The 14,603-nt window shown below is 43.5% G+C and overlaps 1 protein-coding gene across 1 annotated transcript; it reads left to right on the plus strand.

The window, feature by feature from the left end:
* The first annotated feature begins 886 nt into the window (after positions 1–886).
* LOC119912340 (kelch repeat-containing protein) lies at positions 887–13,102 on the plus strand. The gene is made up of 13 exons (XM_038731475.1): positions 887–1,095; positions 1,411–1,572; positions 1,753–1,834; positions 2,053–2,112; positions 2,370–2,622; positions 2,836–2,934; positions 3,326–3,457; positions 3,551–3,738; positions 3,845–4,041; positions 4,139–4,233; positions 4,406–4,460; positions 11,805–11,902; positions 12,493–13,102. The coding sequence occupies exons 1-13, from the start codon at positions 1,034–1,036 to the stop codon at positions 12,723–12,725; spliced, it is 1,716 nt and encodes a 571-aa protein (XP_038587403.1). The 5' UTR covers positions 887–1,033; the 3' UTR covers positions 12,726–13,102.
* The last annotated feature ends 1,501 nt before the right edge of the window (positions 13,103–14,603 follow it).

The following is a 14,603-nucleotide window of genomic DNA, read 5'->3' on the forward strand; positions in this document are numbered from 1 at the left end:
CTCATTAAGAGGTGAATAAGCTGATTGATTATCACCAGTTACTGGCTCCTATAGTTAAGGTACAATAGCAAACCTGGAGGAAGATCATTTGTGCATCATTTGAGTCACAATTTATCCATAAATTATTAACATACAGTAACAGTAACTAACCCTTCAGTGTGCAGTGTGAGTGGCTCTCTGAAGACGCTGGGTTTGTTTCAGCGAGTTTACCCTACTGTGTACAACTTCATATAAGTTCTGCTTTAATTACAATATTGCTTTTTTCACCTGAAATAGTGGGAACTGGGCAGTTTTTGTCATGTACTCCTCTAAAGAACAACTGATCTAAAATCACTTATTTTGTAATGTCGTTATTTTTCAAAGATTGGAAGCCCTTTATTGGAAAAAAAAAAATCAATGATACATGATGCTTTGATATATTGGCTCTTTTCCCCACTCACAGTCTAAGCAAATGTCTTTGCAGAGCACCCTTCAACAAGACAAAGCGCTTTACATAAGACGTAAAGAGGCATTAAGATGAGATATAAAAGAAACTATTTATCATTAAAAACGCAGAAATACATTTATTTTTAATAAGCTTAAAAATACAACAATGAAAATTGCTGTGCAGTGACAGTGCAACATATGAGACCGCCACAAAACAAAAAGTGGTCTTTTGAACGCTGCTTTTGTGACGTCTCACAGCGTTGCTGAATGCACGACTCTGATTGGCTTGCGGCTTGTGAGACGCAGCCTGTGGTGTGCTCGATATAGTATCAACGTGTACTGCATGGGCGGAGCTCTCGGTCAGCCCTGTATTCAATGCGGCAGACTCCGCCCGTACAGACATATTCAACACCAAACCACGCGCTCACAATGTTTTACCAAGAAGTCGCGCGGAGTTTAGATATTGTACACATATCTGTGGCGGGAGAGGTTGACCAGAGCAGGTTTTAATAACCTATGTCGTTGTTTTAGTGGTTAAAATAGTGTCCAAATAAAGTAGGACAGCAGAAAGAGTTGTGACAGTGAAGGTCTTTGCTGGAGGACAAAGATGGACGACTTCGGAGTTTATGCAGCGTTTGGAGTAAACGGTCCGCCTCAGAGGCTGCTGAGGTAACGTACGATTAATAATTCATGTTTTTAACAGGGTAGCCAGTGGCTCAGCTTGAAACATTTTCTGTGACCATTATTGTATCTGAACTGCAGCTCAGTCGTCTGTAATAATAAACGGTAACGTATTTGTCAGCAGTGGTTGTCATAAACTTTGCTGCTCCTCATTGGCGCCTATTTAAACTATCCGTTCTTATAGATGGCTTCTCTGTTATTGTCATACACATATGAATAAATACTTCATCCATCCCTCGCCTAGTTTTTCTGTATTTAAAGAGAGGCCAGCCTTTATTTCTTTGTTTCCCCTCCGTGTCTCAGTGCTGACGGGTCCAGCCGAGTGTCTGTTGCAGTCCCCCCGTGTGTCCGCCAGGTGGTGCTGTTCAGCAGCGGGCCGTGGGGGGAGAGGATCTGCGTCAACGCGGAGCTCAACGATGCTGACCGGATCCCCATCACTATCGGAAAACTGACTCCATATAACAAGTAGGCTGACTCTCAGGGGGTTTGTCCCCATGATAACATTATCACTGCTTATTTATATAGTAAAGGTGACTGTGTTGTGATCTTCCTGGGTGCTGTCCCGTGCGTCTACTGTCTCCCACTGCCATCCAGTCTGAACATAAATAATCCTATTCAATGAGTAACCTTTGCTGTGACCCCCAGGTGTCTGTCCTGGGAGCAGTGGGAAGAGGAGACATGGACAGACAGCGTCACACTGAATGTCGCTCTGGAAGGAGGAAACCTGGTAAATATAGATCAAACTGTAAGATTCAGGACTAAATGGCACGCTGGGAACAGAGAAGAAGTGGGTATTCTGCTGTTCCAGCTGACAGCCAAGCCTTGAGACAAGTATAGAAGCATAACATGGTATTCCTTATGGAAATTACAATATTGATGCATCATGGTAGTCAGATCTGCTCCCACATAAAGATTCATGAATCGTGTGTACATTTTCCCCCTCAGGTAAAAGCAGATTGGTCAGAGCCTGAGCTCATCCTGGCTGTGAAGGAATACACACCTAAGGTAATCTGTAAATGATATACTATTAAAAACATTATTAGTATTAATAAAAATGAGAAATTAGCAGTCAGACAACAAAATCTCATATCAAGAGCTTCATGCAATGGTTATATTTTTAATCAGAGGGACTGACACAGAAGCGGGACCCACAGATGAATAATACTTTACTGATGGATGCTTCCCTTCACAGTTTACTCTTTAAATCATATTTCAAGCATTCGCCAAATGATAACTGTCACAGTCTGTTTCTGCTGTCCCAGGACACCATGGCTCCGCTTGCGGCCCGCGAGCTCAATGGCAAGAGGAAGAGGGAGCGGGTGTCAGAGGGAGACGGCGACGAGAATAAGGTGACGAAGAGAGGGGAAGATGAGAACGTGTGTCCAAATGGCGCCGTGGAGAAGACCACACCTGTGCGAAAGGCCAGAGGTCAAACCAAAGGTGGCCAGAAGCTGTTCAGTGGTGGAGGAGATGCAACAAAGATGAAGGGAGCAGGCGAGAGAGGCAGCGTGCTGTGTAAGGAGAATTATACTATGACGATTGTGATGTCAAATCCATGACTTCACACAACTGTGTACCAAATAAGTCAAGATTAAATATTTATGGATGGTATGGTATTTATGCCTGTGTGACGGTATTGCTGAGGATAATTAGTGCCACAGGCACTCCTGTAGCTCGGTGTGGAGGAGTAAACATTTCTTTGTCCTTCCCTTTCTTTTTTTCTTTCAGCTAATGGAGCAGGCGAGGCGCCGGGGATTGTGGGAAGAACGCCTCCTCAGAACGCAGCCAGGACGAAGAGTAGGCAGGCCAAGACTCCCACACACACCGGTGAGTTTGTGCATACACATTACATACCATCCTTACTTTTTGTCATATTCATTCCCTTTTCAGCCCCATCGCTGGCACTTTGATGCACGTCACCCACCTAAAGCTCACGATGTTGTAGGTTACAGCTACCTGGGAAGCATTGTTGAAAAATACAGACAAGAGACTGAAGGCTACTGTCCGGTTTCCCAGCAGTGCACATCAGTTCTCATTCTGTATGCTGTGTGTGCGACGGCTGTCAAGTGACGCACGTGAAGTGATGCAATGCTGCTTGACTAGTGTGTGGTCCCTTCGGCACGCTTGGTGAAGCGTAATCTTCAGGCAGCTGTTCAAATCATACAAATCTTCTCTTGTCCAAAATGTTACAAGTTTATTAACTATGTGCTTCCTGCAGCCCCTCTGGTCAGCCCGTCAGGCCGCTGGGGTCAGACTCTGTGTCCCATCGATGCTCAGACTGCTATTCTGATTGGAGGGCAGGGAGCCAGGATGCAGTTCTGCAAAGACCCCATGTGGAAGCTCTGCACAGGTCAGTCAGCCATGAACAACATTTTGAAATCCGTTTCATACGATGCTCCAGTGTGTCCATGTCAGAGCGAGCGTTCTTGTCTCTGTCCAACAGAGGACATGTCCTGGGTTGCAGCAGAGACTCTGGCAGAGGGTCCAACACCCGAGGCTAGGATTGGCCACACGGTCGTCTACGACCCAGACTCAAAGCGGATCTTCGTGTTTGGAGGCTCTAAGAACAAGAAGTGGTTCAACGATGTTCACATCCTTGACACACAGAGCTGGAAGTGGACCATGGTGGAGGTGTGTGTGTGTGTGTGTGTGTGTGTGTGTGTTTGCTTGTTTTAAGTCCATTTTCACCGCTCTTTGTCTTTCTTCATGTCCTCCTCCCCTCTCTCGTCTCCTTCAGGCTCAAGGGAAGGTTCCTCCTTTGGCCTACCACAGCTGCAGTATGTTTCGAGGGGAACTGTTTGTGCTGGGAGGAGTGTTTCCTCGTCCAAACCCGGAGCCAGACGGCTGCAGTGACTCGCTGTATATCTTCGATCCCCACCTCTCCATCTGGTACCAGCCTATTGTAACCGGCGACACCCCCTCCCCCCGCTCAGGGTAAGATCCACATGGCAGTCCTTTTTTCACAAACAAGCAGACATTTAATCGCTTTATTTTCTCACAGTCTTATCTTTCCTCTGTGTTTCTCTTTCAGTCACTCTGCATGTGTGATGCAGGAGAGGAAGATCTATGTGTTTGGTGGATGGGACACTCCTGTCTGCTACAATGACATGTACATGCTGGACCTTGGTACGCCGCACATCGACTGCTTTTTACATTTACTCATTTGGCAGGTTTTTATTGGAACTTCCTGGTTTCATGCACACGCATATCGGACCGTAGGCGAGGCACATATATCTTGATACAGGTGGAAAGATGAAGCACTGCACGTATGATTGAAACTAAAATTTGCGTTTCTCAGGTCTGATGGAGTTTTCTGCTGTAAAAACAACTGGGAAAGCCCCCTCTCCTCGAAGGTACACAACCCGAACAAAATTATTATCAGAAGCACCGATTATTAAAATGTCTTGTTACCCATGAATGATAACATTAACTTGGATTTTGTGTTTTCTCTTTTCTTTATTCCACTTGTGCAGAACTCACAATGTACACATAAGTGTGTGCGTGCGGTCAAACTGTAAATACAAATAATTCACCTTTAGTTTCCAGTCATGTATCATTTTCCCAAATAAGTTTTCTACAACATAACATCAGCTTAGATGATAAACATTATAAATCAAAGATATTCCGTACAAAGCAAATATCACACGTGGTAGACTATGTAGGCATTAAATATTATCACATGTGTGTAATAAAACTATCAATACAGATTTCTAAACAGTCGCTGTATTACAAACACCTATTAAACCTTGTAAATGCTACACATATTGCATATATGTTTAAATAAGCAATTTAAACCAAATGTCAATCCAAACTAACAAACTAATAGCATTAGGCGTTTAGGCGCTAATCGCGAATGGCGATCTACATAGTGCTTTTATCAATATACTTATAACAACAACATTTGACTTACCACGCTGGGAACATATAGTTCAGATTAAGTGTTTAGCTGTAATTGTTGTAGAACATAAGAAAGTCTGCAAATGAGCATCAACGTTGCTTTCTCGGTCAGTTCGGTTCGGTTCAGTTTTTTTTTTTTTTTACAGCGCCTCTTCTTCCGCGATCCCATGAGCCCACAGAATCAACGTCCTTAAAGGGGCAGCACCCTACATCCCGGTCCCAATGACCCAAACAGGTCATTCAAACAAAGTAAGGGTGATGTGACAATTAAACTAAATCAACTAAGAAGACTGGCTTCTAGGAGGCAGATCTTGTCTGCAGGACGGATGAAGACACCTGCCTGTGTCTTCACTTCCACAGTACGCACAAGTCCGTCTGCACCTGGATAGACTTGAGTAAGCAGACCTAGAGGCCAGTGATTGCGTGGTGTGTTCTCATGCAGAATAAGCACAAGATCTCCTACTTGAAGATTTTTCTTTGGTTGCAGCCATTTTTGGCGTTGTTGCAGTGCAGGCAAGTATTCCTTGAGCCATCTGCACCAGAAGACATCTGCCAGATATTGCACCTGGCGCCATCTGCGTCGGTAAAGGTCTTGTTTTACGAAGGCTCCCGGAGGTAGAGTAGGACCTGAACGAAGCAACAACAGATGATTTGGTGTGAGTGGTAGAGGATCTGACGGGTCGTCTGATAGTTTAGTGATTGGTCTACCATTGACAATAGACTCAACACAGCAAAACAGTGTTGCCAAACCTTCATCATCTGGTGCCTGCTGTGAGAGGACAGTGTTAAGAATGGAACGAACAGTGCGAATTTGCCTCTCCCAAACACCACCCATGTGGGAGGCGGCAGGTGGATTGAAGATCCACTTTACATTGTGCTGTAGAAGGTAATCTGAAATCCTTTGTTGATTCCACTCACTGATGGCTTTCCGCAACTCTCGTAATCCACCGACAAAATTAGTCCCGTTATCCGAACGTATTTCCATGGGTGGGCCTCTCCTGGAGATAAATCGCTGTAAGGCATTGATAAACGAGTCGGTATCGAGGGAGTGTGCAACTTCCAAGTGGATTGCTCTCGTAGTGAGACATGTAAACAAACATCCGTACCTCTTGAGCTCACTGCGTGCCTTCTTAACCAAGAATGGCCCGAAGTAGTCTGTGCCCACACGAGTGAATGGAGGCTCACCTGGAGTCACTCTAGAATCAGGTAAGTCCGCCATTTGCTGGGTTTGTGGCTTAGCTCTTAACTTGCGACACTGTAGACATGACTTGAGAGTTCGGTTAATGACGGTCCGTCCCTTTAGAATCCAGAAACGTTGACGAATTTCTGCAAGTACTCGCTCTGGACCTGCATGACCCAGGCGAAGATGGTAGTGACTGATAATCAGATGAGTGACATGATGATTGTTAGGTAGGATCACTTGATGTTTTGCCTCAAAGGGAATTGGGGCATTTGTTAGTCTGCCTCCCACACGAAGGAGTTGATCGTTTTCATCCTCAAAGGGTTTAAGCTTGAGAAGAGAACTGGGTTTTGCTTGAGAAGATCCGAAAGATGCAGTTTGTATGTAATTGAGAATGGCTGATTCTGCTTGTTGGAGCTCACTTACAGTAAGAGGGTCGGATAGATGCACACTTGTTTTCTTGCGTAACAAAGCCTTGACACGCAACAGGATAGAAGTAGCCCTTTTCAACCGATGCCAACTGGAGTATCGTTCCAGTAGTCTGTCCACTGCATTTTTCATCACTTGGTTTGGTTTTATGCTAGCTGCATAGACCTCTTTGGCTCTTTTAATTTCTGCTTCCTCTGACAAATCCTTTATGATAGGTTGAGCAGGCCAATGTTCCTCCTCCAGTTGAAGAAAGTGCGGACCAGATACCCATCGTTCACTTGACAAAATCTCTCCCATAGTCATTCCTCGAGAGACATCATCCGCAGGGTTAGAAGCAGAGTCAATGTGTCTCCACTGGCATGGTTCTGAACGCTCATGTATTTTTGAAATACGGTTGGCTACGAATGTCTGGAAACGACAATGTTTGTTGTTGATGTACTGAAGTACAATGGTACTATCTGTCCAAAAGAAAGTCTTTTCAATTGGAATCTCCAAGTGGCGCTTGATATGCTGATCCAGCTCCGTAGCAACTACAGCTGCAAGTAGCTCCAGACGCGGTATGCTAATTGGCTTGATTGGTGCAAGTCTGGCCTTTGACATCACCAGCCTGCAGGTGTCGCCAATCCTGATGTATGAAACAGCGCCGTAAGCCAGTTCCGAAGCATCGGAAAAGTGATGGAGCTGAGTCTCTAGCAAGCAACTAGCGGATGTTGGTCTAAGACATCTTGGAATTTTCAGCGCAGACAACAGAGGCAAGTCATTTAGCCATCTATGCCACTGTGCTGCTAAGTCTACCGGTACCTCCTCATCCCAGTCGACTTTCATGCGGCACAACTCTTGAAAGATTGCCTTTGCTTTGAGCACGAATGGACTTGCAAATCCTAAAGGATCATAGATGGAACTAGTAGCGCTCAATACTCCTCTCTTTGTTGCAGGTTTGTCCACTGCCTTGGCATCGAATGTGAAGCAATCTCTTTCAACATCCCAAAGGACACCCAGTGTTCGTTCAAATGGCAAATCCTCCTGGTCAAGGTTGACCTCATGTAATGACTTTGCCCAATCATCAGCTGGTATCGATTTCATCACTTCCTTAGAATTGCTTAACCATTTGGTTAATCTAAAGCCTCCACAGGTGAGTAGCTCACGGAGTTCGGAAGCAAGTTTAATGGCGACCTCCACCGTAGGTACTGACTTAAGACAGTCGTCGACGTAGAAATTTCCTTTCAATGTTTGCACGGTGTCATTAGAGAAACTTCCACGGTTGTCTTCAGCCACTCGTTGCAAGGCAAAATTGGCAGCACTAGGACTCCAGACACCTCCAAAAAGGTGGACCATCATACGGTAATGCTTAGGCGGTTTGTCCGGGTCGTTGTCCTCCCACCACAGGAAGCGAAGCACATCTCTTTCATCAGGTGGCACTCGGACTTGATAAAACATGCTCTCGATGTCCGCGTTCAGAGCAACGGGTTCTTGCCTAAACTTGAGAAGAACTCCTAGTAGCTTATTGGTAAGGTCTGGGCCTTGGAAAACATGATCATTCAACGAAGTACCTTGGTACCGTGCCGCACAATCGTAGACAATACGAACTTTCTCCGGTTTGCGTGGATGTAGCACCGGATGATGTGGCAGGTACCACACGCAACCATCGTCTCTTTTAACGTCAATGACCTCTTCTGCATATCCTTTCAGCAAACAGTCTCTGATACCTTCTGTATACCTTTGATGCAAAATCGGGTCCTTCTTTAACCTCTTTCCTAGAAGGTCTAATCGATGTTTGGCCATTCCGTAGTTATTGGGCAGTTGTGGTGGATGTTCTTTGAAAGGGATCGGTAGAGTATAATGACCATCCTCTTTGACTGCTTGCTTGTTCCATAGATCAACAACTTGCTCGTCGACTACTGACAGCGAGTCATTGTTCACGTGCACTGGATCATCCAGTTTCCAAAATCTTTCAACAGCTTGTTGTAGAGAGTGGTCAGCTTGAATGAAATTGGCCGAAACAGATGTTGAACCATCAGCTACTGGCCCATGGAGTGTCCACCCCAGGCCAGTTAGAATCGCATAGGGTTCGCCTGACTCACCGCAGCGTGTTTCACGGGGGGCGAGTATGTCTGGTTGGTCTAGACCTATCAGCAGGTGAACCTCATCAGCTAGATCAACGTCAGGTAAACTGATTTCATCAGCAATGTCCTTTAGGTGCGGCCACTGGGACACCTCAAGCTGTGTGACCAAGTTGTCTAGACTTATGTTCAGCTGATCCCGACAGAGCACTCCTTTCATCAGGTAAGAGTTTTTTTGTTGAGCATCTTCAACTCGTAGGTCCACCGCTAAGGTGGCTACGTTGAGATTTTTGGTCTCCATGGTGTTCAGTTTAATGTTCATTTTGCATGACTCCAGTTTAAGTGCGTGAACTAACTTCTTAGAAGCAAAGGTCCCATTAGAGCCACTGTCAAGCAAAGCAAAGACATTCATAGAGAATCTGTTGTGTCTGTCTGAAACCACTACGGGCACGATGGGAAGTGCAATCTTCTTTCGACTGGCTTCAATGCACTTTCTAGTGGCATGTGCTTGAATGGCTTGAGGCGGGTCAGCAGTTGGCTCACCTCTAGTAGCTTGATTAGTAGATTGGGCGTTGTCGTCGTTGTTAGAAGCTACAATGGCGGAGTGCAGCCAACTGTTGTGTTTTTTCCCACATCCAGGCACCTTGCATACCCAAGTGCGAGTACAGACTGTGCTGCGATGACCTTTCATGAAACAGTTCAGACAGAGTTGCTTTTGTTGAACAAAGGCCAACCGCTCTTGAACAGACAGAGCTCTGAAGGCTTGACACTGGTTCAGAAAATGTCCGTCAGTGCACTTTGGACACTTAAATCTTGATGTTGGTTTTGGTGTGGATGAGGTGGTGCATTCATTAGTAACTGACACTGTTGCAAATGTCTGCTTTTTCTTATTGAAAGTTGACTTAGTACTTGGTTTAGAACTTGCTGGAGAATTTCGACTGGCAGAGCTAAGGAGATTCCCAAAAATAGGATCTGCCCTCTTTTCAGCTTCTGATTGAACAAGACTGACTATGTCATCTAACTTTGGCAAATGACCAGACTTGATGATCTCATAGTTTATTGTGAGCCACCTTTTCTTTATGTCTTCAGGTAGCTTTTCCACAATTTGTAGCAAAGTGCGTCCACCGTTTAGCTCTTCCTCACACTTCATTGCCTTTAAAGTGTCTCGGCAGCTGCACAGAATGTCCGCGAAGCTTTGCAACTGCTTGTTGTCTTTAATATCTTTGTGATTAAGCACCTTGTCAACCCATGCTTGTGATATTGCATATGGATTGCCAAAACGTCTCTTCAGAATAGCCATGGCTTCAGCATAGCCCAAGCTAGAGTTGGGGTTGTACAAGCAATGTGAGATAGCATCTCTAGCTTGACCGACAGTGTACTGATGCAGGCGAGTGAGTTTCTCTTGATCTGGCACTGTCTCTTTATCAATCACAGAGGAGAACAATCTCATGAACTGCCAGTACTTTAAAGGTTCTCCATCGAACTTGATGATGTCAACTGGTGGTAGATGCATGGAATCGATGTGTGACTGATATTGTTGCCTTGACAGGTCTAATAGTTGGCATAAAGAATTCTCATTCTCTGCTGAAAGTGAGGAACGAAAGTTGATGGATGCGTTACCTGAGACAGGAGTGGAAAAGTCTTTATTTATTGTTGTTAACTCAGCCTTTCGACGGTTTTCCTCCATCTCAGCATCTTTGAGTTTCAGTAAGCCTTTCAGACCATCCATTTCCAATACTGCATGTTGAAGTTGTAAGTTAAACTCTGCACGAAGGCGTTCTTCCTGTCGAGCAATAAGCATGGAAAACTCTTCCTTTTCTTTCTGTCTTAGATTTTGTAGCCCTTGAAGCTGGGTAGACAGCTGGTCTACTGAAGACATTGGAGATTTAACGGCTTCATCAAACTTTGACTCTTCCTCTTGGAAATGAAGTGCATCTGAAGATTCTATGTTTGGATCCTCCATTGATGGCTTAAAGTCGTCAAACCAGCTCAAGACTGTGTGCTGCAAGTCTTGAACATCACGCAGGACTGATGTTAAATAGCCCTTAGAAGCATCAACGTCATCATCGTCTTCTAATGATTTATGGTACATGTCATGAATCTCATTAAAACGCATAACCGCCTCATCCAAAGCAGGAAGTTTCATCTCCACTTCTTTGGGTTGGTTACAGTTCATAGAAGTTGTAATCTGTGTCATCAAGCGTGTCACTGCAGCCTTTGCACTTCCACGTTGACGCTTGAGACATCTTTGTTGTTGATCAGGAGTAACACTTGTTTCTGAATCTTGGTCCATGTTGTCATTAATCTTCTTAACTCCTCGTGTTTGACTTTAATGTTACCCATGAATGATAACATTAACTTGGATTTTGTGTTTTCTCTTTTCTTTATTCCACTTGTGCAGAACTCACAATGTACACATAAGTGTGTGCGTGCGGTCAAACTGTAAATACAAATAATTCACCTTTAGTTTCCAGTCATGTATCATTTTCCCAAATAAGTTTTCTACAACATAACATCAGCTTAGATGATAAACATTATAAATCAAAGATATTCCGTACAAAGCAAATATCACACGTGGTAGACTATGTAGGCATTAAATATTATCACATGTGTGTAATAAAACTATCAATACAGATTTCTAAACAGTCGCTGTATTACAAACACCTATTAAACCTTGTAAATGCTACACATATTGCATATATGTTTAAATAAGCAATTTAAACCAAATGTCAATCCAAACTAACAAACTAATAGCATTAGGCGTTTAGGCGCTAATCGCGAATGGCGATCTACATAGTGCTTTTATCAATATACTTATAACAACAACATTTGACTTACCACGCTGGGAACATATAGTTCAGATTAAGTGTTTAGCTGTAATTGTTGTAGAACATAAGAAAGTCTGCAAATGAGCATCAACGTTGCTTTCTCGGTCAGTTCGGTTCGGTTCAGTTTTTTTTTTTTTTTTACAGCGCCTCTTCTTCCGCGATCCCATGAGCCCACAGAATCAACGTCCTTAAAGGGGCAGCACCCTACATGTCTGTTCAGATCTGTAATCTTTATTTATTTATTTGATCAGAGAGTTCATCAACATTTTGCCAATTTTAGACGTGTGTGTGTGTGTGTTCCAGCTGGCATGGCAGTGCCGTGCTCTCAGACACAAAGTTCCTGATCCACGGAGGTTACAACGGAAACAACGCTCTCAGCGACACTTTTGTCTTTGACATAGGTGAGAGGTAGCTTACAAATGCACACAATTACATAAAGTGTAGGGAGAATCCTCGTTGACCTGAAATGATGATATATTGATTTAAATAAAAGATTTTAAATCTAATTGTTCAAGCTCCTGTCAGTTCAGTTGACAGAAATGACGCAGTGAATCTGGTGGCCATGTGCAGTATAGGGGTATGTAAGGTGATGTAGACTAGCATCACTTTATTAGGGCTGCAACTAACAATTATTTTAATTGTCGAACTTGATTAATCTGCCAATTATTTTCTCGATTAATTGTTTGATTCTATAAAATGTGTAAACAGTGAAAAGTGGCCGTCACAATTTCCTGGAGCTCAACGTGACATTTTGTCATGTTTTGTCCGACCAAAAGTCCAACACCCAAAGATTTTCAGTTCACTGTCATAGAAAACTAGAGAAACCAGAAAATCTTTGTATTTGGAAAGCTGGAACCAGCGATAAATCACTATTTAAACAGTTTGACTGTTTGATTGACTAATCGTTGCAGCTCTAATTACGAAAAGAAGACATTATTATATTGTTAAATTATGGACACTAATCACTCTCGTCTTTGTTTCACTGGTGCAGACACCAACAGCTGGACGGAGGTGACGCTCCCGCAGCTCTCTGTCCCCAGGGCGGGGCACTCCATCATCACCATGAAGACAGCCGGACACCACCGTTTCTCAGAGGAGGACGAAGATGTTGACACAAGCTCCGTCAACCGAACTCTGCTGGTGTTCGGAGGCGGAGACAATGAGGGCAACTTCTTCTCCGACCTGACGACGCTCTCTGTGGAGGAGCTGCTCCAGGCTATTTGAAGCGAGTGAGTCAGAGGTGAATCCTTACTCGCTGACTGGATGTGAACACCTACAGACTGACTTTTATAATTTATATTCCTATTGTTTGTCTTTTGTTTCCTTTCGTTGTTTCTGCCCTCTCTTCTTTATGGTTTTTAAAGGGTTTGAAATGTTAGTATGGGAAAGTTTATCCTCAGGTAAAATGTATTTTTATTTTTGATTAATTTAACAGTGCCTTTTCTTTTACTTCAGTAGCCCTGATATTTGGACCATGTTGTCTCTGGATAGCTGCAAGTGCTATAGTGGGGAGAAAAAAAATCACAATTCATGTTCCTGTGCTGTTCCGTTTTGCACTTGGCTTCTGTCTTTACTTAATAAACATCTTGTTTTCTACACCATCTTTTAATCCAAGTCCTCCTTTAAAGTTAACATTTAGTTTTTGTTCACGTGTGCAGAAGATGTAGAGACTCTTAAACCCACTCAGACTCAACTTCAGAGTCCGGATCCATTTGCATTTCCTTCTTAGTCGGGCATAAAACTGCAGTGCAAGTTTGTCAAGCTAATGTAATTTAAATGGGGGTTGATGCTTTTTAACAGGAAGGCCCATTAGTAACATCCCTGGTAGCCCGGCACCAACATGAGCTAATGTCAGACTATCAGTAACGCTGACGTTATCATGGAGCCAGAGCTAAATGGAGACATTTTAATAAAAGATTAGCAGAGCTCGAGAGGGATTACCTTCACTTCTGCCGGGTTGCTGATAAATGGTGTCATGAATGTGGACAGGTTTCTTTTACTTTCATATTTTCACTGGATTATACAGCCAACCTCCCTGGTAACAGGAGGTTCACACAAGTCCGTTAATGCCCACTTATTTAATGTACGAAGGTAGCGGCCTCCTCCCAAGCAGAAATCAAACTATTAAAAAAGTGTCTTGAGTCTGCAAGATAGTCTTGCATATGATGGGTATCTTTTTAGGCTGTAATCAATATGATTACATGTGACTACTCTCAAAAAACTAAATAAATATACAGTAGTGTTTCTCCTCCAGAGGTCAGTGAGTTCCCAATGACTTCCTAGAAAGTTTGTAATCTGGTGCTCATCCTAGTGAAAATAGACAACGCGTCTGAGACAGATATTTTAGTTAGAGCTCAGATTGTTGAGTTTATAAAGCATTTGTTGATTTTACAGAGGGAACTCCATCAATCTTCATCACTCTTCACTGCAGCCTGTGTTTGTTTTTGTTTTTTTCGTGAGGATAAAGACGACTTTCATGGTGAACGTTGCCACGGAATTGTTCAAACCACAGATTGTGAACAGCATGGAAGTGGAGGGAGTCCTGCAGCCGCGAGGTGACTGGCCTCCTTGACCTCAGCAGAGCCAGGAGAACCCAGATAAAGATGGAGCAATCCCGGGAAATGACATAAGCACCCGCAGAAAACCGATAGAGCCTGTTACACTGGCTGCTTGGTCGAGGCGAACAAGTCAACATCAAAACGCATCCTTGCTAGAGAATTTAAGACTTTTGTGCTTTTTTTTTTCTTTGTGTCTTACTAAAAACCAGAAAATCAGTTTCCACATGTCCCTTTAAGATGTGTGGATACGTGCCTTTTCCTACTTGATTCTTTCATTGCAAGATAATAAATAATGCAGTATACTTAATGGGATTAATGTTCTCTTAATACCAAAGTACATGTTGTTGCACTTAACTGCGATTGTAGCACAGCCTGTGCAGATTCAGCCTATTTTTGGACTTCTTTAGTAGTTTTGCCCACGCTGTGAGTCAGTACTAAATAGCCAGGTTAAGGAAGGACTGTTGCCCTTTCAGTCTGTTAGGCCATTAATTAGGCAAAAGAAAGATTTTCCCTCCTTTACACTGACTAACTTTATTTTGTTAGT

The sequence above is a fragment of the Micropterus salmoides genome, unplaced genomic scaffold (assembly GCF_014851395.1).
Source record: "Micropterus salmoides isolate LMB-PRFRI ecotype aquatic unplaced genomic scaffold, ASM1485139v1 Ms_hic_scaffold_2, whole genome shotgun sequence".
Classification (NCBI taxonomy): Eukaryota; Metazoa; Chordata; class Actinopteri; order Centrarchiformes; family Centrarchidae; genus Micropterus; species Micropterus salmoides.